Source organism: Macrobrachium nipponense, chromosome 21, assembly GCF_015104395.2.
Source record: "Macrobrachium nipponense isolate FS-2020 chromosome 21, ASM1510439v2, whole genome shotgun sequence".
Classification (NCBI taxonomy): Eukaryota; Metazoa; Arthropoda; class Malacostraca; order Decapoda; family Palaemonidae; genus Macrobrachium; species Macrobrachium nipponense.
The window spans coordinates 16,954,288-16,980,188 of record NC_087212.1 but is presented as its reverse complement, the minus strand read 5'-3'; the positions used below and the strand labels follow the sequence as shown (position 1 = coordinate 16,980,188).

Genomic DNA, 25,901 nt, shown 5'->3' with positions numbered 1-25,901 from the left:
CAGACATAAAAGAATCTACTTAATTTCTATAATTACTATGTATACCAAAGTGGCTTCTGAGTTAAGCTAAGGCTAACTCTTCTCTACCAGCAAGATTAACCATCTTACGCCGAAGCGGTAAAAAAAAATTGTCTCCCGTGTGCCGGAGGTGTTTCAGAGTGAGTGCGGAAGCGGAAAAAATATTTTTTTCAAAAAATCACAGCGCGCTTAGTTTTCAAGATTAAGAGTTCATTTTTGGCTCCTTTTTTTGTCATTGGCTGAAGTTTAGTATGCAACCATCAGAAATGAAAAAAAATTATCATTATCATATATAAATAATGCGATATATGATAGCGCAAAAATGAAATTTCATATATAATTGTATTCAAATCGCGCTGTGCGCAAAACGGTTAAAGGTAAAAAGTTACTTTTTTTTCGTTGTAATGTACACTAAATTGCGATCATTTTGGTATATAACACATTGTAAAACGATAAAAGCAACACAGAGAAAATATTATCACAAAATAATGCATGAATTCGTAACGCGCGGACGTAAACAAATATTTTTTTCAAAAATTCACCATAAATCTAAATATTGTCCTAGACACTTCCAATTTCTTTCAAAATGAAGACAAATGATTGAATATTACTATACAGTAAGAGTATTAGCTTACAATTGCAGTTTTCGACCATATCTGACGAGTTAAAGTTGACCAAATGCCGAATTTTTTTTATATATATATTTTTTATATGCCATTATTTCGGAAATAAGAAAAGTTACAACCTTCAGTTATTTATCGTTTTATTCTACATGAAATTGCGCACATTTTCATATATAAAACTCTATGAAATGCCTAATATGAAACGGAGCAAATATTCCGAGAATGGGACGTACACGTTTCGGAGATTTGTGGCGGAGAATCCGCGCGCGGAGGGAAGGAAAGATTTTTTTTTAAATTCAACATAAATCTAAATATTTTGCTAGAGACTTTGAATTTGTTTCAAGATGAAGATAAATGACTGAATATTACTAGACTGTAAGAATTTTAGCTTACAATTGCGTTTTTTGACCATTTCGGTAGAGTCAAAGTTGACCGAACGTGTTTTTTCCTATTTATCGTGATTTATATGCAAATATTTCGAAAATTAGAAAAACTACAACCTTCAATTATTTTTTGTTGTATTCTACATGAAATTGCGCACATTTTCATATATAAAACTATATGTAACGGCTAATCTAAAATGGTGCAAACATTACCACAATCGCACGTATGATTTTTTCGGAAGAGTTATTGCGCGGACGTAAAGAAAATGTTATTTTTTTCATAAATTCACCATAAATCGAAATATTGTGCTAGAGACTTCCAATTTGTTGCAAAATGAAGGTAAATGATTGAATATTACTAGAATATAAGCGTTTTAGCTTACAATTGAGTTTTTCGATCATTTCGGTAGAGTCAAAGTTGACCGAAGGTTGAAATTTTGGCAATTATCGTTATTTATATGAAAATATCTCAAAGCTGATAAAAGCTACAACCATGGGTTGTTTTTAGTTGTATTGTGCATGAAATTGTGCACATTTCCATATATAAAACTTTATATAACGGCTAATTTTAAAATGGTGCAAACATTACCACAATCGCATGTATGATTTTTTTCGGAAGAGTTACCGCGCGGACGTAAGGAAAAAGTTTTTTCATAAATTCACCATAAATCGAAATATTGTGCTAGAGACTTCCAATTAGTTGCAAAATTACGGTAAATGATTGAATATTACTAGAATATAAGCGTTTTAGCTTACAATTGCGTTTTTTTACCCTTTCGGTAGAGTCAAAGTTGACCGAAGGTTGAAATTTTGGCAATTATCGTTATTTATATGAAAATATCTCAAAACTGATAAAAGCTACAATCATGAGTATTTTATTGTTGTATTCTACATAAAAATGCGCACATTTTCATATATAATACTTCATGTAACGGCTAATTTACAATGGTACAAAAATTATGTCAAAGTGACGAAATAATTTCAGAGATGTGTCACATACTTTTTAGTGCGGCAAGAAAGAAATTCGCGCGTGCGCGCCTGCGTAATGATTGTAAACAAAACAACACCTTGATCCGTGAACTCCCAGCATCCCCCAAGGCGCGTGATTCAAAAGTTTTAGGCTGGTAGGCCTATAAGTATTTTTCTGCGAATTTAAAAAAAAACTTTTGTAAGTCGACGTAAAATACGTCCAGTCGGCACACGGGAGACAAAAAATGTTGACGTAAAATACGTCCAGTCAGCGTAAGAGGGTTAAGTGGTATGAATATCAAAGTCCTGTCCTTAAAGAATGGCATTAGCCAGCCAGTCCCCTTAAACACTACAGCTACCTGTACACTGTATAAACCTTATTTTATCTTTACATACTCTAGACACCCAAAGGATTAAAGCTAGGCTTTTTTCACTTTACAGTATTTATAATGCTATAAAGTACTGTACAGTACTACTGTACAGTAAATTCTATAGTACTATACTGCATAAATATAATTTTACTTATTGCGCTATTGTGGGATTACGGCGCCTTTGACTGGTCTGGAGTTTCAAAAAGTGTGCAGCGGCCGTAGGCTTTAAAATTGCTTAGCGCCGAAAATCACTTAGCGTCGGGGGCCAGGAACGGAACCCCTGCTGCTAAACGAGGGCCGCCTGTACACTTTATTTACAGGTACATACATATTAGCACTAGTACGTATTAAGTTAGGTATTGAATGGTCCAAATTGTTGTAGTATTTCATTGTTTAAAGGTCAATTTAGCTTTATTACAAAATTTACTGGGGTGTTTTTGTAGGGCTTGGAACGGATTAGCCATTTTACATGTAAAATGTGTTTCAAGATACGAAAAGCTCATGATTTCGAAGCTGCCTCGGAATGGATTAATTTCGTATCTCAAGGTACCACAGTAATATACTAATCTGCCCTAAATGCATTGGTGTAATCTGCTACGAAGTCTGGTCACTTCAAAAGTTTGAACCATGACAACAGCTCTATGCTAACAAGCTCTATGCTAACATAGTCCAAAATTTACATGGGTCAATCACAATTTTTTTATCTAGTATTCACCCACTTTCGTGATACCTTCAATCATTACATCTCTGACCAGTATGCCAACTCCTTTACAATTTATCTCCAAAACACAACAAATGGGCACCATCTTTCTTGTCAGCATTTTCCCTTCTCACACTTATAGTTTTCACTTTTATGGAGCCTGGCTCATACTGATCTTCAACAGATATTCTACACACCAATTTCATTGCTGAAGGGTATGGGGGACCATTTTGTTGTGAGAGCAAATTTGTAAGTTTTGAAGCAGTTATCATCTTACAAACTCTTTATGTCCTTACTGATGAGGTCAACCCATCTAATTTTCTCCAGGTTTGGGACTGGCTAGTGACTGGTCAATAATTCATTTCGAGTTTGGGACCAGATTCTTTTTTGAAAAATGAACTACGTAGTTTTACCCGAGTGATGGAGTGACTAGGATCGATGAACCTCATATTGCTAGAATTTCTGTTATTTGAGCAGCTCTGGCAAACAGAGTATGGAGTTGGAGTTAGAAGCAATAACTGGATTATGAGACAAAATTTACGTTAAAGAAAAAAAAAACTTCAAAGTAACATCAGCAGCACTATCATATATTTTTGTGGCTAAGATGACCTTCAAAAAATTATCTCGAAATCAAAACCTCAACAGGTTAGGGTGCTACAAAATAGTCTAATGATTCAGTCAGTAAAGGATATACTATAACTGAAAAATTATGAATAGAGGAGTGTGTTAACTTTACAGCTCTTGGTACTAGGCTAGGGTTCTTGGGAATGAGGCAACTCAGGTCATAAGTGCTAGAGAAATCAGGTCTTTGGTATACTGGAATGGCCAAGATCCTTTGTACCAGCAACTAAGATGCTTGGGACTGGCATGGTGCAGTTCCTTGGTAGCATTGACACAATTTTGAACCTTGGTAACTCAGGGACCTTGGTCCTTGGTAGTATTAGTAACTCAATTCCTTGGTATTGAAGCATCATGGATATCTGGTAAGCTTCCCATGTCCTTTGAATTGTAGTTGCCGACATCCTTGGTTTTGGAGTGGATCAAAACCTCGGAAACTAGGAGAGGTTTAAATCCTTGATACTAGAGCACCCTGGATCATTGGCAATAAGTCAACTCAGTCTCTCTATATCAAAACAGCTTCAATCCTACCGCTGGAGCAGCTCAGGTGGTGGCGCTCAGTGGGACTGTCAACAAAATGCATCCTGTGGGTCCAAAGTTCAAGCATGGCATAGACTGTTAAGGATTTTTACTAGCACAAGTCCTTACTATTCACTAGTTCTTCATTAGATGAGTGGTTTTTGAACTCAGGTACCAAACTGGTGGTCCGGAGTTCGATTCTCAGCTCGGCCAATGCGGAATCAGAAGAATTTATTTCTGGTGATAGAAATTCATTTCTCGATATAATGTGGTTCGGATCCCACAATAAGCTGTAGGTCCCGTTGCTAGGTGACCAATTGGTTCCTAGACACATGAAAATATCTAATCCTTTGGGCCAGCCCTAAGAGAGTTGTTAATCAGCTCAGTGGTCTGGTTAAACTAAGATATACTTAACTTAAGTGAGTTAAACTGGAATGGGGGTGGGGGGAATCAAATTATTCTATTTTCTGAAATGTCAGTAGCCATTTCCTAACTTTTCCAGGTCTCACTTAAAAAGAGTGTTTTGCCAAGACCATATATTCACATATAATTTGTCTCTTGAAAGTGACCTGTCCCTTGCCTCTGCTGTAACTAGCAATATTTCAATGATTTTAATGATAAAAATGCAAACATTAACCAATAAAGTACAGAAAATGCCTCTAAAATACAGGAAACTCCTTCTCCTCCAGACAAAAATCTTTAATTATAATAATGCAATTAATACCAGACTCACCTCATGCGGACCATCATCAATGGCCTCTTGAACAGAACCTCCCTCTGCAAATCTAATAAAGCCATATCCTCTCGAGGTACCTTTGGAGTCTGTGGTTATCCGTGCCTCTTTAATCTCTCCATACTTACAAAAATAATCATAAAGTGTCTCCTCGTTTGCTTCCTCACTCAAGTTTCCAACAAACATTGTACATTGCTCCCCTGACCCAGTGGCAGACTGAAAAAAAGGAGCACTTTTGGTGAATGAAACTTCAACATACTTTTAAAAACATAACCAAGTTTTAAACTGATTAATTCATTACCCAATATTGTATCAGCCTAATCAAATCATTATAATATCTCAGCTAGTCTGACCAGACCAATTGTTGTAATTCTTTAAGATCCATAGAGTTAGCCCAAGGGCTTAACCCTTAAGAGCTGGGTTAAAAAAACATTTGAAGTAAATACCCCAGACCATGCAACCATGATATTGTTATGATACAATAAAGTTTTGTACATACTTACCTGGCAGATATATACTTATCTATAGTCTCCGACGTTCCCGACGGAATTTCAAATCTCGCGGCACACGCGAAAGGTAGGTCAGGTGGTCTACCCTTCCCGCCACTGGGAGGAGGGTGTATGAACCAATTCCGTTTTCTAATCAGATTTTCTCTTCCACCTGTCTCCTGAGGGGAGGCTGGGCGGGCCATTAATCGTATATATCTGCCAGGTAAGTATGTACAAAACTTTATTGTATCATAACAATATCATTTTTGTACATGAACTTTCCTGTCAGATATATACTTAGCTGATTGGCACCCTTGGTGGAGGGTAAGAGACAGCTAAACAATATAGAAAAGGGAAACAACATATGTTGTAGGATATAAAAACCTTGGTTCTTACCTGGTTAGGCAGAAGACTTCATGGATACTGTCTATGAGTCTGCATTGCCTAAAGAGCTACAGTGAGGGCGTGACCTGTTGCTGAAAGACTCTTCGGATCTACCAAAGGGATTTGTCATCCAGTTACATGGCAGAATCCAAGTAGGATCTTGTCAAAGGGGTTCGCCCGCTTACATGACAGAACCTGTCCACTACTATTACAAGGAGCCAAAACAATCCAGACCACCTAACCAATCTAACCCGTGTTAGATCTAAGACACGAAAGATATGCCTACCCACATCCTCTTTCATCCAACCATAAAAACACAAACCAAATAGGATTAAAAATTAGCTAAACTAATAAGGATACATTTCAGCTCCCTGCCCCAGCACCGAATCCGCAGATACATAGGGTCCTAATGCGAAGCACTTATCATAAGTGATCCTGACGTCTCTCAAGTAGTGACTCGCGAAGACCAAGTTACATCTCCAATAAGTCGCCTTCATAAGGTTTTGTACCGACATATTCTTCTTGAAGGCTAATGAAGTGGCAATGGCCCTCACCTCATGGGCCTTAACCTTAAGGAGCTTGAACTGGTCATCGTCACATGCTACGTGGGCTTCCTTAACTAGGCTTCTTAAAAAGAATGCTAGAGCATTCTTAGACAAAGGCCTACTGGGATCCTTAACAGAAAACCAGACGTTGTCCGTATTGCCCTTAAGTTGCTTCTTCCTTCTGAGATAATACTTAAGAGGGACGGCCGGAACCTCTATATATGGTGGTATAGGGCGAAAAATGCAAAGTCATGAAAAAATTCATGGAGCTTCATATGGCAATTGAGAATACGTATTCGAAATATTTCGTCAAAATTCCTCTTACTTTCGTAGTTACAGGGAAATTAGTAAACATAACTCAATAAGCCTAAAACATTCATCCGTACAAGAAAATGCAATATTTCTTCTGTTATCGTAAATTTTGATAATTATTGGCAAAGAAATTGTGAGAAATGGCATCTGTAGAGATTCCGTGCCTCGCAGAAGCGTCTGAAGCGAGTATCTGGTTCAATCATGAATCAGTTGGGCCATAGACGTCAAGTAGATTACACGTTCGAGTTTCACCTCGTGACATTCACTTGCTTTTACGTATGTTTATGTATGTTTCGGCAAGAAGTTCATCATGCCAATGAGGAAAAGACAAGGAAAACATCTCCCTAACATACAGACGAAGAAAAATCGCTCAAGTATTATTACAGAATATCATAATATACGCATAGTTGATGAAGAGAGAGGGGAGGGTTGCCTAGTACGCCCCCTTCTTGCCTGACAGCACACGTCACACTGTGCCCAAGGCTACGATCTTTGAGCAAAGAGATCTTCATTTATGATAAATAACATAAGTTTTTGTTTTTTAATACCCAAAATGGAATATGAAATTCATAATAATCATGATTTATTAAATTGTCTTTGTAAAAAGAGAGGACACCTTCGAGTTTCACTTTTGACATTCTCTTGCATTTACATTTTTTTATCTTTGTTTCGGCAAGAATGTCATCATGCCAGAGAGGAAAATATAAGGAAAACATCTCGCTAACATACAGAAGAAAATTCGCTGTAATACGCCGAGTTAGTGAAGGCGAGAGAGGGGGTTACGTAGGAAGGAGTGCCCCATCTTGCCTCAAGCAGTGCCCCAGGCTACGATATATGAGCAAATGGATCATCATTTAGGATTAAATTATGATAAATAAAATAGTTTTGGTTTATTAATACACAAAAAAGAAATATACATTCATAATAATCATTATTTATTAACATTGTCTTTATAGAAATACGAAGGAAAACTATGAACGCCCGTATCTCAAAACTATACTTATTGACCTTCAAAATCTATCTCCTCACTTAGTTTTGAAGCTATAACATTGGAATTTGGTATATAACTCAGAAAGACATTATAGAACAATCAAATAGAGCCCTTTTTTCCAATTTTTGTTTCGTCTTGTTTTTATCAATTTTTTTCTCGTGATTTATAGGGTTTATTTTTTTACTATATTGAAAAATTCATATCTAGCAAAAAAATGACTTTTAGAAAAAAAACTCTCCATTTGATTGGAGGTCAACATCAGGTCTATATATGGTAGTAATCCCAGGTCTTAATATTAAATATCAAGGGAGGAGATAGAATTTGAAAAATGGTTATTTTCGGGATAAATTGCCCTGGCGTCACAAAACCGAAGGTCAGAGGTGAAAATCATATGCGGTTTGGAGATGTCCCAAGTCACCTTATTAAGTGGTATGAATGTCAAAGTCCTGTCGTTGAAAAACGGCATTAGCCGGCCGGCCCCCTTAAGGCTTCTAACCGGGCAGAGCCCTTTCTGCCTCTTCCCCTACAAGAGCAGACAAACCTTGCACCTCAAAACTTCTGGGCCATGAATTAGAGGGGTTTTCATAGCCAAGAATGAGGGAAGGAAGGAACAAATCACGGACTGATCCTTGAAGCCTACTCTTCCTTCTATGGCTTGAAGTTCACTCATCCTCTTGGCGGATACCAAAGCCATGAGGAAAAGGGACTTCTTGGTTAGGTCCCTAAAGGAAGCTGACTGAGGAGGCTCAAATCTTGCGGACCTCAGAAATTGAAGAACCACGTTGAGATTCCAACTAGTTGTTCTCGAGGACCCTTTCTTAGTGGTTTCGAAAGACCTGACCAGATCATGAAGGTCCTTGTTATCCGAAATGTTCAGGCCTCTGTGCCTGAACACTGCAGCTAGCATACTGCGGTAACCCTTGATGGTTGAGACTGCTAGCCCACACTCTTCCCTGAGGAACAGAAGGAAGTCAGCAATTTGGGTCACAGAGGTACTGGACGAGGAAACTTTCTGATTCCTGCACCATCGACGAAAGACATCCCACTTTGACTGTGTCAGGATCAGTAGTTTTGTTTTTCGGTATTTTCGTCTACATGAGTTTACTTTTGTCACACTGTGAGTGACTGAGTCAGTCAGGTTCTGGGTGGCAGACAGACAGGTTCTTGGCAACACTCAGCCAAGAAGGCAGTAGCTGAGTAGCAGTATGGTTACTTGATTTGAGCAATAAGTATTGGTCAACTGTTGTCTTTGGCAGTTGAAAGCAGTTGCAGCATGGTTACTGGATTTGGACAGCGGGTGTTGGTTACCTGTTGTTGTCTTCGGCAGCTGCAGGATGTAGTCATCTGTGGAGCAGTGTATCCAGTGAGACAGCCAACCAGTTGTCTTTTCGACTTCACCGCAGTCACGTGTATTTTTGGATATGTTCCTGTCAGCAGTCATGGGCTGTTGTGGTGACTTGACGGCGATTGTCTGATGTACTACATCCTTTTTGACAGTAGAGACTGTCTTGACGTCTCTGTAGAGATGGTTATTTTTGTGTGTGGCGCTGCCTGAAGTTCTGGTATTACCTTTGAGGTATTGTTGTTAATGTTATTTATACTGTGTATGGAATTAAATGTCTTATTATTGGTGCTGTGTGAATTTAATAATTCTTTATGCTGCTTTGGTGATTTATCACTGTTATTATTATGCTGCCTATTTTTGGAGGTTTACTGATTTAATCAATTGAACATTTTATTGTGCATGATGGTTTATTTAGTGTGGAGCAAGTGTATGGCTCAGAAATTGATTTGCTATTTAAATGTATATTTTGAATGGGATGTTCATTGATTTTTAACTGCTGCTGTTAAGCATTTACTTTTGTTTATGAATGTTTGTTGTTCTGTCTGAGAATATGAATTATCTAATGATTCATTTATTTGACTTTAAATGTTAATGATCATTTAATGTAGTTTCGTCGCCTAGAACCTGTACTCATTTGCAAATATGTACATATATATGTAATAAATTAGATTTAAGGCTTTTCTGATTTTTTTTCCCACCCTCTTCTGTGGTATGTCTCTTCCTCCGGCCATTCCAGTCCCATATTTAAATTTTTATTGAAAGAACCTGATGAACCATCAACGGTTCATAACAACTGGTAGACGCGCAAGGTGGAAGATCTCCTTGCTCTGGCAATAGCCTTTGCAGCTTTTGAAGAAAATCCTCTCACTCTGACGAGAGTTTGGACAGTCTGAACCCAGTCAGACTGAGAGCGGGGAGGTTTTTGTGATACCTGTCGAAGTGGGGTTGTCTGAGCAAATCCTTCCTTGGTGGAAGGGATCTTGGAAGTTCCACCATCCATTCCAGTACCTCTGTGAACCAGTCTTGGGCAGGCCAGAACGGAGCAATCAGTGTCATCCTTGCTGATTCTGAGGCGGCGAACTTCTTCAGGGTCTCTCCCAGGATCTTGAAGGGAGGAAAAATGTAAAGATCTAGACCCTTCCAATCTAGCAGAAGGGCATCCTCTGCTCTTGCCCTCGGATCCGAGATTGGGGAACAATAAAGGTCTAGTCTCACGTTCTTGGAGGTGGCGAAGAGGTCTAGATGGGGCCTGCCCCACAGTTTCCACAGGCTCTGGCAAACATCTAGATGAAGCGTCCATTCCGTAGGGAGGACCTGATCTTTTCTGCTTAGGAGGTCAGCCCTTACATTCCTTTCCCCCTGTACGAATCTGGTGAGGAGCCTGACCCTCCTTACCTCGGCCCACAGCAAAAGATCTCTCGCTGTTTCGTAAAGGGAGAAGGATTGATTCCCCCCGTTTTCTGATGTATGCCAGAGCTGTGGTGTTGTCCAAGTTCACCTGAACAACGGAGCCTTGGACGTGTGACTCGAAGGCTTCCAACGCCAGCCAAACAGCCATCAGTTCTTTCTTTTTGATGTGCCAGGACACCTGTTCCCCCTCCCAGGTGCCTGACACTTCCTTCGTTCCCAGAGTCGCCCCCCAACCTGCTTCCAACGCGTCGGAGAACAACACTAGGCTGGGGTTCAGGGTTTGCAGGGAAAGACCTTTCACAAATCTACTGGGATTTGCCCACCACAAGAGTTCCTTTTTGATCTCCCGCGTAACATCGAAGGAGAACGCTAAATCCTGGGAGCGACGATCCCAATTCTGATTCAGAAAGAACTGAAGAGGTCTCGGGTGCAACCTTCCTAGGGAAACGAACTGCTCCAGCGAGGAGAGTGACCCCAGCAAACTCATCCACTCCCTCGCTGTGCATGCATCTTTCCCTAGAAAGGTTGCGATTTTCTCAGAGCCTCGAGCTATCCTTTCCGGGGACGGATACGCTCGAAAACCCCGAGAATCCATCCGAATCCCAGATAAATACATTCCTGACTGGGGATGAGCTGGGATTTCTGGATGTTGATCAGAAGTCCCAGAGAACTTGCCATGTCCATAGTCTTTTGAAGGTCCTCCAAACAACGTTCCCTTGATTTGGCTCTTATTAGCCAATCGTCCAGATAAAGGGATATCCTCACTCCTTCCAAGTGAAGCCACTGCGCGACGTTCTTCATGAGCCCCGTGAAAACCTGAGGGGCTGTCGAGAGGCCAAAGCACAAGGCCCTGAACTGGTATACCTTCCCTTGTATCATGAACCTCAGGTACTTCCTCGAGGATGGATGGATCGGCACATGGAAGTAAGCGTCCTGCAGATCCAGGGACACCATCCAGTCCCCTGGACGAAGAGCAGCCAACACCGATGACGTGGTTTCCATGGAGAACTTCCTCTTCTCCATCAAGTAGTTCAGGGTGCTTACATCCAAAACCGGTCTCCATCCCCCTGATGACTTCGGAACTAGGAAGAAGCGGTTGTAAAAGCCCGCAGAGTGAAGGTCGGATACCAGTTCTATAGACACTTTTTCCAGCATCTGGTCTACTGCTAGAAAAAGGGCTTGGCTCATGATGGGATCCTTGTACCTGGCCGTCAACTCCCTTGGAGTTGTCGTTAAGGGAGGTCTTGAAGAGAAAGGAATGAGGTATCCCTTTTGAACTAATGAGAGGGACCAGGTGTCCGCCCCTCTCTGGGCCCAGACATCTGCAAACTTTAGGAGTCTGGCGCCTACTGTCGTCTGGAGGACTTGCCTGTTATTTAGAGGTCTTGATTGATTTGGAGAAGGGTTTACCTCTCCTGCTGGGTCTTCGCCCTCTAAAAGAAGAAGATCTGGAAGGAGGGCCCCCTCGAAAGGGCTCCTGCACCGATGGTTTCTCCTTCTTGGCCTTAGAAGAGAAGGCCGGTCGAGGTTTCCTTGTTGACTGAGCGAGCAGGTCCTGGGTCACCTTGGCTGAGAGAGAGCTAGAAATGTCCTGCACGATCTTCTTGGGGAAGAGCTGAGAAGAGAGCTGCGAAAACAACAGCGAGGACCTCTGGGCGTGTGATACCGATTTTGTCAAGAAAGAGTAGTACACCGCTCTTTTCTTGACCACTTCTGCTCCAAACAACGAAGCAATCTCGCTCGAGCCATCTCTCACTGACTTGTCCATGCAGGACAAAACACTGTGGAGGTCTTCTGGCGAAAGGGCATCCGGCGTCTGAGTCTTTCTGGCCAAAACTCCCAAGGACCAATCAAGAAAGTTGAAAACTTCCAGGACCTGGAACATCCCCATCAAAAGGTGGTCTAGCTCATTCATCGCCCACGACGTCTTGGCGGAATTAAGGGCAGAACGTCTGGTGGCGTCCACCAATGAAGAGAAGTCCGAGTCCGCTGAAGAAGGAAGTCCCAGGCCCAAAGGTTCTCCCGTCTCGTACCAGAACCCCGTACGTCCTGTCAGCTTGGAAGGGGGGAAGGAAAAAACTGTCTTCCCTGCTTCATCCTTGGGAAGTAGCCACGAACCAAATCCCCTCAGGGCCTTCTTCATCGATAAGGTTGGTTTCATCCTGACGCACGAGGAACCCTTTGCAGTCCTGGAGGAGCGGCAGGGCTGAGGGAATCTCCAAACTCTTGGAGACGCAAGGCGGTCAGCTTCTTGTAAGCCGAAACGAGGCAGTCTTGGCAGAGTCGTCGTCCGAGCCTTCCTGGTCCTCTTCCAACGAAGAACGAGGAGGGTCCTTAGCAGAGGAGGCGGTCCTGTCAGGAGAAGGACGCCTACTAGGAGAGGGGCGCCTACGAGAAGACTGGCGCCTGTCAGGAGAGGCAAACACATCAGGAGAGCGACATGCAGTCGAAGACGAGAGCCTGCTGGAGACGAGGAGTCTGGGAGAAGACGCGCGCTTACTAGTAGAAGAAAACTTGCACAACGGAGAGCGCCTATCAGGAGAAGACCGCCTCCCATGAAGAGGGCGCCCACAAGGCTCTTGGCACCTGTCAAGAGGAGAGCGGCTGCCAAAGAAGAGCGCCTGCTGGGAGAGGGGAGCCTGCGAGGAGACTGGCGCCTGTCCTGAAAAGAGCGCCTGTCTGGAGAATGGCGCCTGCTCGGGGACGAGTGCCTGCAAGCAGACTGGCGCCTGCTCGGGGACGAGTGCCTGCAAGCAGACTGGCGCCTGGACGAGGAAGGGAGCCTGCCAGGAGAGGAGCGTCTCTCGCGAGAATCACCTCGCTCGGGAGAAGCAACAACATCCGGAGAAGAGCGCCTACGGAGAGGAGAGCGTAAGTCGAGAGACGGGCGCCTGGACTTCTTGATGGGGAGAGAAACGTCCTTCCTCCGACGAGAACTACCGGCCAAGGAGTCAGCGAGGGCCGAAATCTGCGCCTGGAGCCCAGTGAGAATACGAGAAGGGGACTTCTCAGGCTCCTCTTCCGGAGAAGTAGAGCGAGGCAAACGAGGAGAAGAGCAATCTTGAGATCTCCTGGGCCTCTTCACATCCTGAGAAGGCTCCTCTGGAAAGAGTTCCGGGCTGGAAGCAAGGGAGCTGCAGGGCGCCTTCCAGGCTCTCTTCAAGGGGCGCGAAGCTTCCGGGGAGCTCTATCCACGCTTCGGTGATGGCGAAGCAGACGAAGAGAAGCACTGACGTAGAACGTCCTTCTTGATGCGGTCTGAGGCAGCATGGGAACGCACATCAGGATCTGCTGAAGGGACGCCTGACCGGTGGGGGTTCTCCGAAGCGTTCGGTAGCCTCACCTTACATACATCCACAGAACACACTCTAAACACAGCAGAAGTTTTCTTAACAGAATCCAAGTCAGACATTTTCAAAGAGAAATCCAAAGCAAAATCTAATACAGTCCACAAAAAGCGTATGCCAAGCCAAAAAAGATCTAGTACGTCACCAATAATCCGTCCAAAAAAGATCCTAGGCAAGCAAGAGTGAAATCAACTATCAGGAGGAACCCACAACAGGTGTTACCGGTTCCAGTGACAGAGAAAATCTGATTAGAAAACGGGATTGGTTCATACACCCGCCTCCCAGCGGCGGGAAGGGTAGACCACCTGACCTACCTGTCGCACGTGCTGCAAGATTTGAAATTCTGTCGGGAACGTCGGATACTATAGCAAAGTATATATCTGACAGGAAAGTTCATGTACAAAATTTGAGGTTGGTCAATTTAAGAAAAAACACATCAAAGCAAATGCACAAAGTGTACGAAAAACAATTCTAAAAACTTCTCTCTACTTTCCACAAGAAGTAGAAAATAACTATTTACAAACACTTGTGGGGCCTCTTTTACAAGACAATCATAAATTTGACCAAGTTATGCACGTTTTTTTATAGCGTGGTTGCTGTCTTATCCTTCCATGGTTTATCCAGAGCTTCAAGGTGACCAGACTCATGCCAAAGAATTCTCTTTTAGCTGATCTTGTGGCTGGGTATTATGTTGTAATGATAAATATTATAACATGTGATAGAGTATAAATGGACTCAGGATAAGAGGGCACTTTCTCTCATCCTCAGCGAATGCTGATCCCAGTTTACCTACATCAAAACTCACAAGAAGAAGAAGCGGCAGCTATACGCACAAGCACAATTATGTTGTTTACATACGATCAAAAACGGACCAAGAAGCCATTCCTTTTCTGGTCAGTAAACAAACCAGAGCTCCAAGAATGACATTCTTTGCTTATTAATTTCATTACTGAGGATCATGGAAACATCTAAGTTGAAAGCTAAGTGCATAATTTTAAGTTCCCGTTAAAAATTATTTAGCTTTGACTGGAACAATGATTTTATTGTGCGTAAAAAGTTGTAAACCTGCTTTTTCACCAGCACACATGGCGCTTCTCACAATTTATGATCGTTATTTGAAGAAGCGCAAATTGCTTTGAAGAATTTATCATTCTATTTGGAAGTTTTATCTAATGAAATGTTCCCCAATTATTATTAATGACATAGATAATCCATCCAGATAACGATGTCGGCAATCACCTGCTAGGTAGTATCCTACAATCTACATCGATTCAGTGAGGATAAGTTAGCTAGACTGTAGTAGATATTATCTGTATTCTGTAACCTAGGACTATGTATCCTTAAGGGTGAGTAAAATTAACCTGGATTAATTAGTAACCTGAAATAAGGCAAGATTTAAAGACATCCTGTTAGGCTATGGGTCTAGACAGTTGCCTAAGTTTACACCAAAGACCTTAGGATTGGATAAAAGGCTACAGCTTTTTACCTTTTATATAGCCTGTACTCTTAAACATAGTCCTAGTACTCTGGGCTATCATGTTACTGTTTTTTATATAGGAGACTAAAAACAGTAAACCAAATCAGTAAACCGAATAAGCTATGAGGTAGTTGATGACCAAACTATAAAGTTTCACATTAGAAAGTACTGTTCTATACAGTAAACTAAATAACCTAGGGCTAGACAAACAACATGGGTTAGACAAAAATGTTAGCATAACCATGAGTTTATATGGGTAGAATTTTTGTTTCTGCATAGCCTTTACAAAACGACTGATCTAAAATCATCTGGATTAGGTAATACCCTGTACGTACTAGGCTGAGAGAGAACAATTTAGGAAACATCCAATTGTTGGTTTACTAACTGGTTGTTTAGCCCCAATAGCCTGGATTAGATATAAACAGTATCCTTTTTACAACTAGGGGCCATGCAGATATGGTAACCTACTGGTAAGGCTACATAGTGGAGCTCTTATGCAGCCTACAGTGGGCACCCAGTGTCATGGTAATTGCTTTATAGTGAAGACACATATATTAAAGGAAAGGAAAATGTATCTTCTTTGAGTAGGTCTGTAGCAAGGAGGCATTCCCGCAAGTGTTTGGGGCACTTTTTCTCCCGACTATTCAAGAATTCTCTGTTGTTTTGTGGAACTCCATCACGTGGTTGTTGTTAGTAACACGACGCTTTGGATATGAGGTAACATTTCGTCCATAGTCTTCTGAGAAGTTCTTGGGATGGAAACATTCAATGGTTAGCTCCGCCCTTTCAGCCCCGCCCCAAGATTGACGTATACATATATCCCTCTTACGCCGACTGGACGTATTTTACGTCGACATTTTTTGTCTCCCGTGTGCCGACTGGACGTATTTTATATCGACTTACAAATTTTTTTTTTAAATTCGCAGAAAAATACTTATAGGCCTACCAGCCTAAAACTTTTGAATCACGCGCCTTGGGGGGATGCTGGGAGTTCACGGATCAAGGTGTTGTTTTGATTACAATCGCGAATTTCTTTCTTGCCGCACTAAAAAGTATCTGTGACACATCTCGGAAATTATTTTGTCACTTTGACATAATTTTTGTACCATTGTAAATTAGCCGTTACATGAAGTATTATATATGAAAATGTGCGCATTTTTATGTAGAATACAACAATAAAATACTCATGATTGTAGCTTTTATCAGTTTTGAGATATTTTCATATAAATAACGATAATTGCCAAAATTTCAACCTTCGGTTAACTTTGACTCTACCGAAATGATCGAAAAACGCAATTGTAAGCTAAAACTCTTATATTTTTAGTAATATTCATCATTTACCTTAATTTTGCAACTAATTGGAAGTCGCTAGCACAATATTTCGATTATGGTGAATTTATGGAAAAACTTTTTCCTTACGTCCACGCGGTAACTCTTCCGAAAAAATCATACATGCATTGTGGTAATGTTTGCACCATTTTAAAATTAGCCGTTATATAAAGTTTTATATATGGAAATGTGCGCAATTGCATGCACAATACAACTAAAAACAACCCATAGTTGTAGCTTTTTATCAGTTTTGAGATATTTTCATATAAATAACGATAATTGCCAAAATTTCAACCTCGGTCAACTTGACTCTACCGAAATGGTCAAAAAACGCAATTGTAAGCTAAAACGATTAGATTCTTTAGTAAAATTTCGCAAGAACCTTTTCCTTTCATTTTGCAACAAATTGGAAGTCTCTAGCACAATATTTCGATTTATGGTGAATTTATGAAAAAAATAACATTTTCTTTATGTCCGCGCGGTAACTCTTCCGAAAAAATCATACGTGCGATTGTGGTAATGTTTGCACCATTTTAAATTTAGCCGTTACATAAAGTTTTATATATGAAAAGAATGTGCGGCAATTTCATGTAGAATAATACAACAAAAAAATAATTGAAGGTTGTAGCTTTTCTCATTTTTGAAAGGATTTGCATATAAATCACGATAAATAGAAAAAACCACGTTCGGTCAACTTTGACTCTACCAAAATGTCGAAAAACGCAATTGTAAGCTAAAACTCTTACAGTTCTAGTAACTATCAGTCAGTCATTTATCTTTATCTTGCCCCCAAACAATTTGAAGTCTCCTAGCAAAATATTAAGAATTTATGGTGAACTTAAAAAAAAATCTTTCCTTCCCATCCCGTGCGCGGATTCTCCGCCACAAATCTCCGAAATGCGTATGTAACCATTCTCGGAATATTTGCTCCGTTTCATATTAGGCATTTCATAGAGTTTTATATATGAAAATGTGTGCAATTTCATGTAGAATAAAACGGAAAATATTTGAAGGTTGTAGCTTTTCTTATTTCCGAAATAATTGCATATAAATCACGATAAATAGAAAAAAACCACGTTCGGTCAACTTTGACTCTACCGAAATGGTCCAAAAAAACGCAATTGTAAGCTAAAACTCTTACAGTGCTAGTAATATTCAGTCATTTATCTTTATCTTGAAACAAATTTGAAGTCTCTAGCAAAATATTTAGATTTATGGTGAACTTAAAAAAAAATCTTTCCTTCCCTCCGTGCGCGGATTCTCCGCCACAAATCTCCGAAATGCGTATGTACCATTCTCGGAATATTTGCTCCGTTTCATATTAGGCATTTCATAGAGTTTTATATATGAAAATGTGTGCAATTTCATGTAGAATAAAACGGAAAATATTTGAAGGTTGTAGCTTTTCTTATTTCCGAAATAATTGCATATAAATCACGATAAATAGAAAAAAACCACGTTCGGTCAACTTTGACTCTACCGAAATGGTCGAAAAACGCAATTGTAAGCTAAAACTCTTACAGTCTAGTAATATTCAGTCATTTATCTTTATCTTGAAACAAATTTGAAGTCTCTAGCAAAATATTTAGATTTATGGTGAACTTAAAAAAAAATCTTTCCTTCCCTCCGTGCGCGGATTCTCCGCCACAAATCTCCGAAATGCGTATGTACCATTCTCGGAATATTTGCTCCGTTTCATATTAGGCATTTCATAGAGTTTTATATATGAAAATGTGCGCAATTTCATGTAGAATAAAACGGAAAATATTTGAAGGTTGTAGCTTTTCTTATTTCCGAAATAATTGCATATAAAAATATATATATAAAAAAATTCGACATTCGGTCAACTTTAACTCGTCAGATATGAACGAAAACTGCAATTGTAAGCTAATACTCTTACAGTATAGTAATATTCAATCATTTGTCTTCATTTTGAAAGAAATTGGAAGTCTCTAGGACAATATTTAGATTTATGGTGAATATTTGAAAAAAATATTTGTTTACTACGTCACATTACGAATTCATGCATTATTTTGTGATATATCTGTGTTGCTTTTATCGTTTTTACAATGTGTTATATACCAAAATGATTGCAATTTAGTGTACATTACAACGAAAAAAAATAAATTGTTACCTTTAACCGTTTTGCGCACAGCGCGATTTGAATACAATTATATATGAAATTTCGTTTTTTTGTTATCATATATTGCATTATTTATATATGATAATGATAATTTTTTTCATTTCTGATGGTTGCATACTAAACTTCAGCCAATGACAAAAAAAGGAGCCAAAAATGAAACTCTTAATCTTGAAAACTAAGCGCGCTGTGATTTTTTGAAAAACAAAAAAAATATTTTTCCGCTTCCCGCGCACCTCCTGAAACACCTCCGGCACACGGGAGACAATTTTTTTTTTACCGCTTCGGCGTAAGAGGGTTACATGCAGGACTAGAGGAAGTAAAGGGGATCAGCTCATCAGAGAAGTGAAGGGGAGAAGATCAGAGAAGAGAAGAAGGAAGAGACCAAGGATAAGAGAGGAAGAGGATGCACGAGAGAGAGTGGGAGCGGAAACTAGCAAGTAAAGTTTGTAGTCATAGATGGAGAGAGATCTGTTCGACGAGTAAACCCTTTCAGAAAAGAAACATAGAAGTAACCCACCCTTCAAGTTTCAAGACTAAGTCATTCCTTCCTGCAGTGCAAAGATAAGAAGCCCATCTAAAGCTTTTTATTGTCCCCTAGTGAAGCCATCGTATCGAGCACCGATCTCAACAGCTGTAAAACTGGCCAGCAAGTATTTCATTATTGCACTGTTCCCCCTTTTCACATAGTCGGAATTAATTTTATGTAAATAAGAGAAACCATTCTGCATTTATCTTTGTGAATAAGCTTATAAATAAACTTGTTTTCTGATTGAGTTTCTTTCTATATTCGTATCCCGTGTTTCAATTGTTGGTGTTGAATCCTTTTTGTTTATCGTAATAAAGAACCTGATCGGATCCCGATCCGTAACAACCAGTATTCACGTTCTCTGGATTCGCAGACTCTGGTATTCACGTTCTCCAGATTCTCAGACTCAGGCATTTGTGGATTTTTCTATGGAACATATCCACCCATCATTCGTGGGAAATTCGTATGTATTTGCAGTATTTTTCTATGAGAAATATCCACAAATTCCTGTTTTCTTTCATTAATTTCCTTATAAAATGCACTTTTTGTGATAAAACTATTAAAATCACCAGTGGGTTTTTCTTGAGATTTAACCAACAAAATAGGCCATTTTAAGCATTTTTATAGATAGGGGTTCCAACTATTTGTGGGGGGGGGGGGGGGGGGTGTCTGGTACACATCCCCCTTGAATAAGGGGGGACCACTGTAAATCTTTCAAGGTGGTAAAAACCTAGAACAGGCAATAGCCTACTACATAAAGTACGAACCCCTTTTCTAAAGGAATATCCTACCAGTAGCCTAAAACTGCAATGGCCAAATATCAAGTAAGGATGGTCTCTGCCACAGAAAACTAGGTTAAAATAGGACACTTTTCTGTATGTCTTATATTCTTAAAAGTTTTAAATACCCCTATAATAGGCAGTGACCTACAATAGGTAGAGCAGGAACCCTCTAGGAAATCCTCTATTCCTAGTTCAATGTACATTATTCTATATTAAAAGCATATTAAAAGTTAAAACATAAAACATTGGCTTGGATTAACTAAACAAATTAGTTTATAGAAGATTAATCTGAATGGTATGATAATTTGAATTAAAATTCCATGCAGCCAGTGCAGAATGACTAATACAGCTATGTACAGCTGTCAAAACTTACCTAAATCTCAAAGGGCTTCAGTTAACATAGATTTCCAATAGAATTTATTACAAATATGGAAACCACATGAGGCACTACAGAGGTGTTCCTCATTAACCAACTAATACTGACCAACTTCTAATAACAACTGCTCTGTTAACTTTTTGCCAATGGATACCACCTGCCATGAGTACAGTCCTTGTAAAAAAACAAGGTAAATTTACCTGGTTACCAGATATGTACAAAACTTGTAGTATGCTACTGGCAGCAAGTTTTAAGGATGAAAATGACATTTTTATAATAATGCTTTATTTATACTAACCTAGTAATTACATAGCTAGGAATTTGTGCCTGTAGCTAAAATTTGAAAATCGTGGTATCGATTCGTTTGTTTTGGTGTAGATCAGTAAACGGCCTACTACCAGGAATAGACAAAAAACTAGGCAAAGAAGCTCAATTTTATTTTATACCTTATCATCAATGAGACGGTAGGAGGGTGGGCTCCCATTCTGTGATTACTTGGTAAGTATAAATAAAATATTTTATTATAAAAATATTTTTAATTAAGTTATTATTATAAAGGATTAGTTTACCCACAACTATGAGCCCAATAACGGCTCTTCTCAGGCTGGTTTTCAGGAATTAATCCTGAAAAGAAAAAAATTAATTTCATTTAGGATACCAGTTATACTTAACCCTTAAACGCCGAAGCGGTAAAATAAAAATTGTCTCCCGTGTGCCGGAGGTGTTTCGGAGTGAGCGCGGAACTGGAAAAAATATTTTTTCAAAAAATCACAGCGAGCTTAGTTTTCAAGATTAAGAGTTCATTTTTGGCTCCTTTTTTGTCATTGTCTGAAGATTAGTATACAACCATCAGAAATTAAAAAAATTATCATTATCATATATAAATAATGCGATATATGATAGCGCAAAAATGAAATTTCATATATAATTGTATTCAAATCATGCTGTGCGCAAAATGGTTAAAGGTAACAAGTTACTTTTTTTATGTAATGTACACTAAATTGCAATCATTTTGGTATATAACACATTGTTAAACAATAAAAGCAACACAGAGAAAATATTATCGCAAAATAATGCATGAATTCGTAACGTGCGGGACGTAAACAAATATTTTTTTCAAAAATTAACCATTAAATCTAAATATTGTTCCTAGGACCACTTTCCAATTTCTTTCAAAATGAAGGACAAAATGATTGAATATTACTATACTGTAAGAGTATTAGCTTACAATTGCAGTTTTCGACCATATCTGACGAGTTAAAAAGTTGAACCGAATGTCAAAGTTTTTTATATTTTTTTTTTTATATGCAAATTATTTCGAAATTAGAAAAGCTACAATCTTCAAATATTTTTCGTTTTTATTCTACATGAAATGCACACATTTTCATATATAAACTCGGATGAAATGCCTAATATGAAACGGAGCAAATATTCCGAGAATGGGACGTACGCATTTCGGAGATTTGTGGCGGAGAATCCGCGCGTGGAGGAATGGAAAGTTTTTTGTTTAATTCACCATAAATCTAAATATTGTGCTAGAGACTTCGGATTTTTTTCAAGATGAAGATAAATGACTGAATATTACTAGACTGTAAGAGTTTTAGCTTACAATTGCGTTTTTCGACCATTTTGGTAGAGTCAAAGTTGACCGAACGTGGTTTTTTTTTTCTATTTATCGTGATTTATATGGAAATATTTCAAAAATAAGAAAAGCTACAACCTTCAATTATATTTTGTTGTATTCTACATGAAATTGCGCACATTTTCATATATAAAACTTTATGTAACGGCTAATTTAAAATGGTGCAAACATTACCACTATCGCACGTATGATTTTTTCGGAAGAGTTACCGCGCGGACATAAAGAAAAGGTTATTTTTTTCATAAATTCACCATAAATCGAAATATTGGGCTAGAGACTTCCAATCTGTTGCAAAATGAAGGTAAATGATTGAATATTACTAGAATATAAGCGTTTCAGCTTACAATTGCGTTTTTCGACCATTTCAGTAGAGTCAAAGTTGACCGAAGGTTGAAAATTAATCACTTATCATTTTTTATAAGAAAATATTTCAAAATTGATAAAAGCTACAACCATGGGTTGTTTTTAGTTGTATTGTGCATGCAATTGTGCACATTTCCATATATAAAACTTTATGTAACGGCTAATTTTAAAATGGTGCAAACATTACCACAATCGCATGTATGATTTTTTTCGGAAGAGTTACCGCGCGGACAAAGGAAAAAGTTTTTTCATAAATTCACCATAAATCGAAAAATTATGCTAGAGACTTCCAATTAGTTGAAAAATGAAGGTAAATGATTCAATAATACTAAAATATAAGAGTTTTAGCTTACAATTGCGTTTTCTTACCATTTCGGTACAGTCAATGTTGACCGAAGGTTGAAATTTTGGCACTTATCGTTATTTATATGAAAATATCTCACAATTGATAAAAGCTACAATCATGAGTATTTTTTGGTTGTATTCTACATAAAAATGCGCACATTTTCATATATAATACTCCATGTAACGGCTAATTTAAAATGGTACAAAAATTATGTCAAAGTGACGAAATAATTTCCGAGATGTGTCACAGATACTTTTTAGTGCGGCAAGAAAGAAATTCGCGCTTGCGCGCCTGCGTAACGATTGTAAACAAAACAACACCTTGATCCGTGAACTCCCAGCATCCCCCAAGGCGCGTGATTCAAGAGTTTTCGGCTGGTAGGCCTAAAAGTATTTTTCCGCGAATTTTAAAAAAAACTTTTGTAAGTCAACGTAAAATACGTCCAGTCAGCACCCGAGAGACAAAAAATGTCGACGTAAAATATGTCCAGTCGGCGTTTAAGGGTTAAGAACATGATGATCCTATTAAATAAGAAATCTTTGCCTTCAGCAAGAATGCCTTTTAATGTTGGGTTTTGAAAATGTAAGGTTCTGATGGTTCTCAGTTTGTTTGTAGTTGGCACTAATGCCCAATCAGTTTGCCAGTCTGATATATTAAAGGCTTAATAGTGGTTATCCAGTCTGATACTGGGGCATGTGTCATTGTTGATGGAATAGTGCAAGCTAATTTGGCAGCTGTATCTCCTTTTTCATTTCCTTCAATTCCCACATGTGCTGGAATCCCACATATCTTTATTAATAATCCTGATTGAATTTTATTTAAGTAACTTACCAAGTAATCACATAGCTGATTCCCACATTGCTATAGTAGATTCACATCAACCGTGCATATGATGACTTGCTCAGCTTCTTACTACACTCCTGATTGGCTGTTGATAAGCCAATCACAGGGCTGGTAACTCAGTCTCTCTCGAGCGTTCACATGGGTAGCAGCTATGTTCCAACTCTCCTGAGGGATACATCTTTCAAAAGTATCCTTCAAGATGTGGCGGGATCACAAGCTTGTTCATACGCGAACAAACCTTCGGTCTTAACAATAGGATAGACTCATACTTGGAGGGAGGTATAAGACACCCTAAACCGGCTATAAATTGATATCTAACGACTCGGACCCTGAGTGTTTAATATGTGGTATAACCATTGTATAGGGAACCAAAGAGAAACTTTGACTCTCCAATAATAAACCAAGACACCAGGGTTTGTATTACTTCCAACCCCTCCTTGCCAAGAAGTGGAGCATATGCTACCAAATAGCGGGTAAGATATTTGTATATTGCACGACTACACTATCAGTATGACTACCTTACTCACCTGTATCAGACCAGTCCAGCGAATGACGTGTCTATTCCTTAAACCACCTGAAGGAAGAAGGAAAGGTACAAGAGAAAGAAGGAGACCAGTCAACTCACTCATTCTCTCACCCACACAATCATCTTAGGTAAGATACAAAGGTGCCCTGTTAAGGACAACCATGAGTTACACAACCTGTTTGGCAGCCACCACAGGACCCATGGAAAAAGTGTCCACAGATCTGTGGGCACCATCCTTAAGATAGAAGGTGAACATGGACTGGCGTAACCAAGTACCAGCACTCCGCACTCTATGTACAGCCAAATTCTTTTTGAAACCCAAACTCTAGCCTGCACAGATGTGGTGGTAGAATCCTCAAGAGTCAAGTATGCCTGTCTGATGGCTTCCCGTATCCAGAAAGAGATAGTATTCTTAGACACCTCTTTCTTTGTACGGCCTATGCTAACAAAAAGTCTGCAGCAGCCAGGTCTAAGGTGCCGAGTCCTTTTAAGATAGCAATGCAGGGCCCAGACAGGGCACAACAAAAGCTCTTGAGCATCACCACCCACAAAGTCAGTCAGTGATGGAATGGAAAACGAAGTAAACCTGTGATCATGCACAGAGGGATTTTGGGTCTTGGCCACGAATTCTGGGACAAATTCGAAGGACATCGACTCCCAACCCCTGGTGTGCTTCACCTCATAGCTCAGACTGTGGAGCTCTCCTACCCTCTTGGAAGATGGCAAAGCCAGAAGGAAAACTGTCTTGAGCGTCAGGTTCCTGTCAGATGAGCGACGCAGTCTCATATGGACTCTCAGAGAAGCTCTTAAGAACCAAGGAAACATCCCATGTCGGAGGCTAGAGAACTCGACTCCTCAAACCCCTTAACTAGCAGGGAAAGTTCCCAGGAAGAGATGTTGATACCCTCAAGGCGTAACACCAAACTCAGGGCAGCCCTGAAACCTCTAATGGCAGAAACGGACAAACGTTTCTCGTCTCTGAGGAAGGTTAAAGTCTGCTATTCGCTGAATAGAGGTTGCGAGTGGAGAAAAACCCCGTTTATGACACCAATCACAGTAGGTCGCCCATTTGCCTTGGTAAACCGCGGAGGTTGACTTTCTAAGACTGCTGGACATATGCCCAGCTGCTCTCTGAGAAAAGCCTCTTGCTCGAAGGAGATACTTGATAGCCTCCAACCGAGAAGAGACAGGAATTCTACTGACTGGTGAAACCTTTCCGCATGGGGCTGACACAGGAGATGTCACCAAGGGGGAATATCCCTTAGAACCTCTGACAACAACAACGGCAGATCTGAAAACCATTCCTCCTGAGGCCACAGAGGGGCTACCAAAGTCATCCTGAGACCCTGTGAACTCATCAGCCTGTTCAGAACCTAACGGATCAAACAAAACGGAGGGAAGGCATACACCTCCAGGTTGTCCCAGGGATGTTGGAATGCGGACTCTGCCAATGCTAAAGAATCTGGAACCACTGAACAGAACACCTCCAGCTTTCTGTTGAAGCACGTCGCAAAAAGGTCCAGCGTGGATCTCCCCCAAATCTGGAAAAGCTTGTTTGCCACCACTTGATGAAGGGACCACTCTGTGCCTAGGATCTGATCCCGGCGACTGGGTTTGTCTGCGACCACGTTCCGTTTCCCTGGGATATATCTGGCTGAGAGCTCTAAAGAATTGCTGACCGCCCAGTGGTGAAGCTCGACAGTCAAGGCGTGAAGCTGACGTGAAACCAGGCCTCCCTGTTTGTTCACATATGCTATCACCATGGTGTTGTCTGACATGAGAATGACACAAT

General features: G+C 39.9%; 1 protein-coding gene across 5 annotated transcripts in view; it reads right to left on the bottom strand.

Annotated features, from left to right (window-relative positions):
- The window catches only part of LOC135197812 (uncharacterized), a 201,516-nt gene that overhangs the window by 31,772 nt on the left and 143,843 nt on the right, over positions 1-25,901 (bottom strand). For all 5 annotated transcript variants that reach the window (XM_064224942.1, XM_064224944.1, XM_064224945.1 and 2 more), the window contains one exon: positions 4,935-5,150. In XM_064224942.1, coding sequence (XP_064081012.1) covers positions 4,935-5,150 — 216 coding nt within the window. The remainder of the gene's footprint in view (positions 1-4,934; positions 5,151-25,901) is intronic.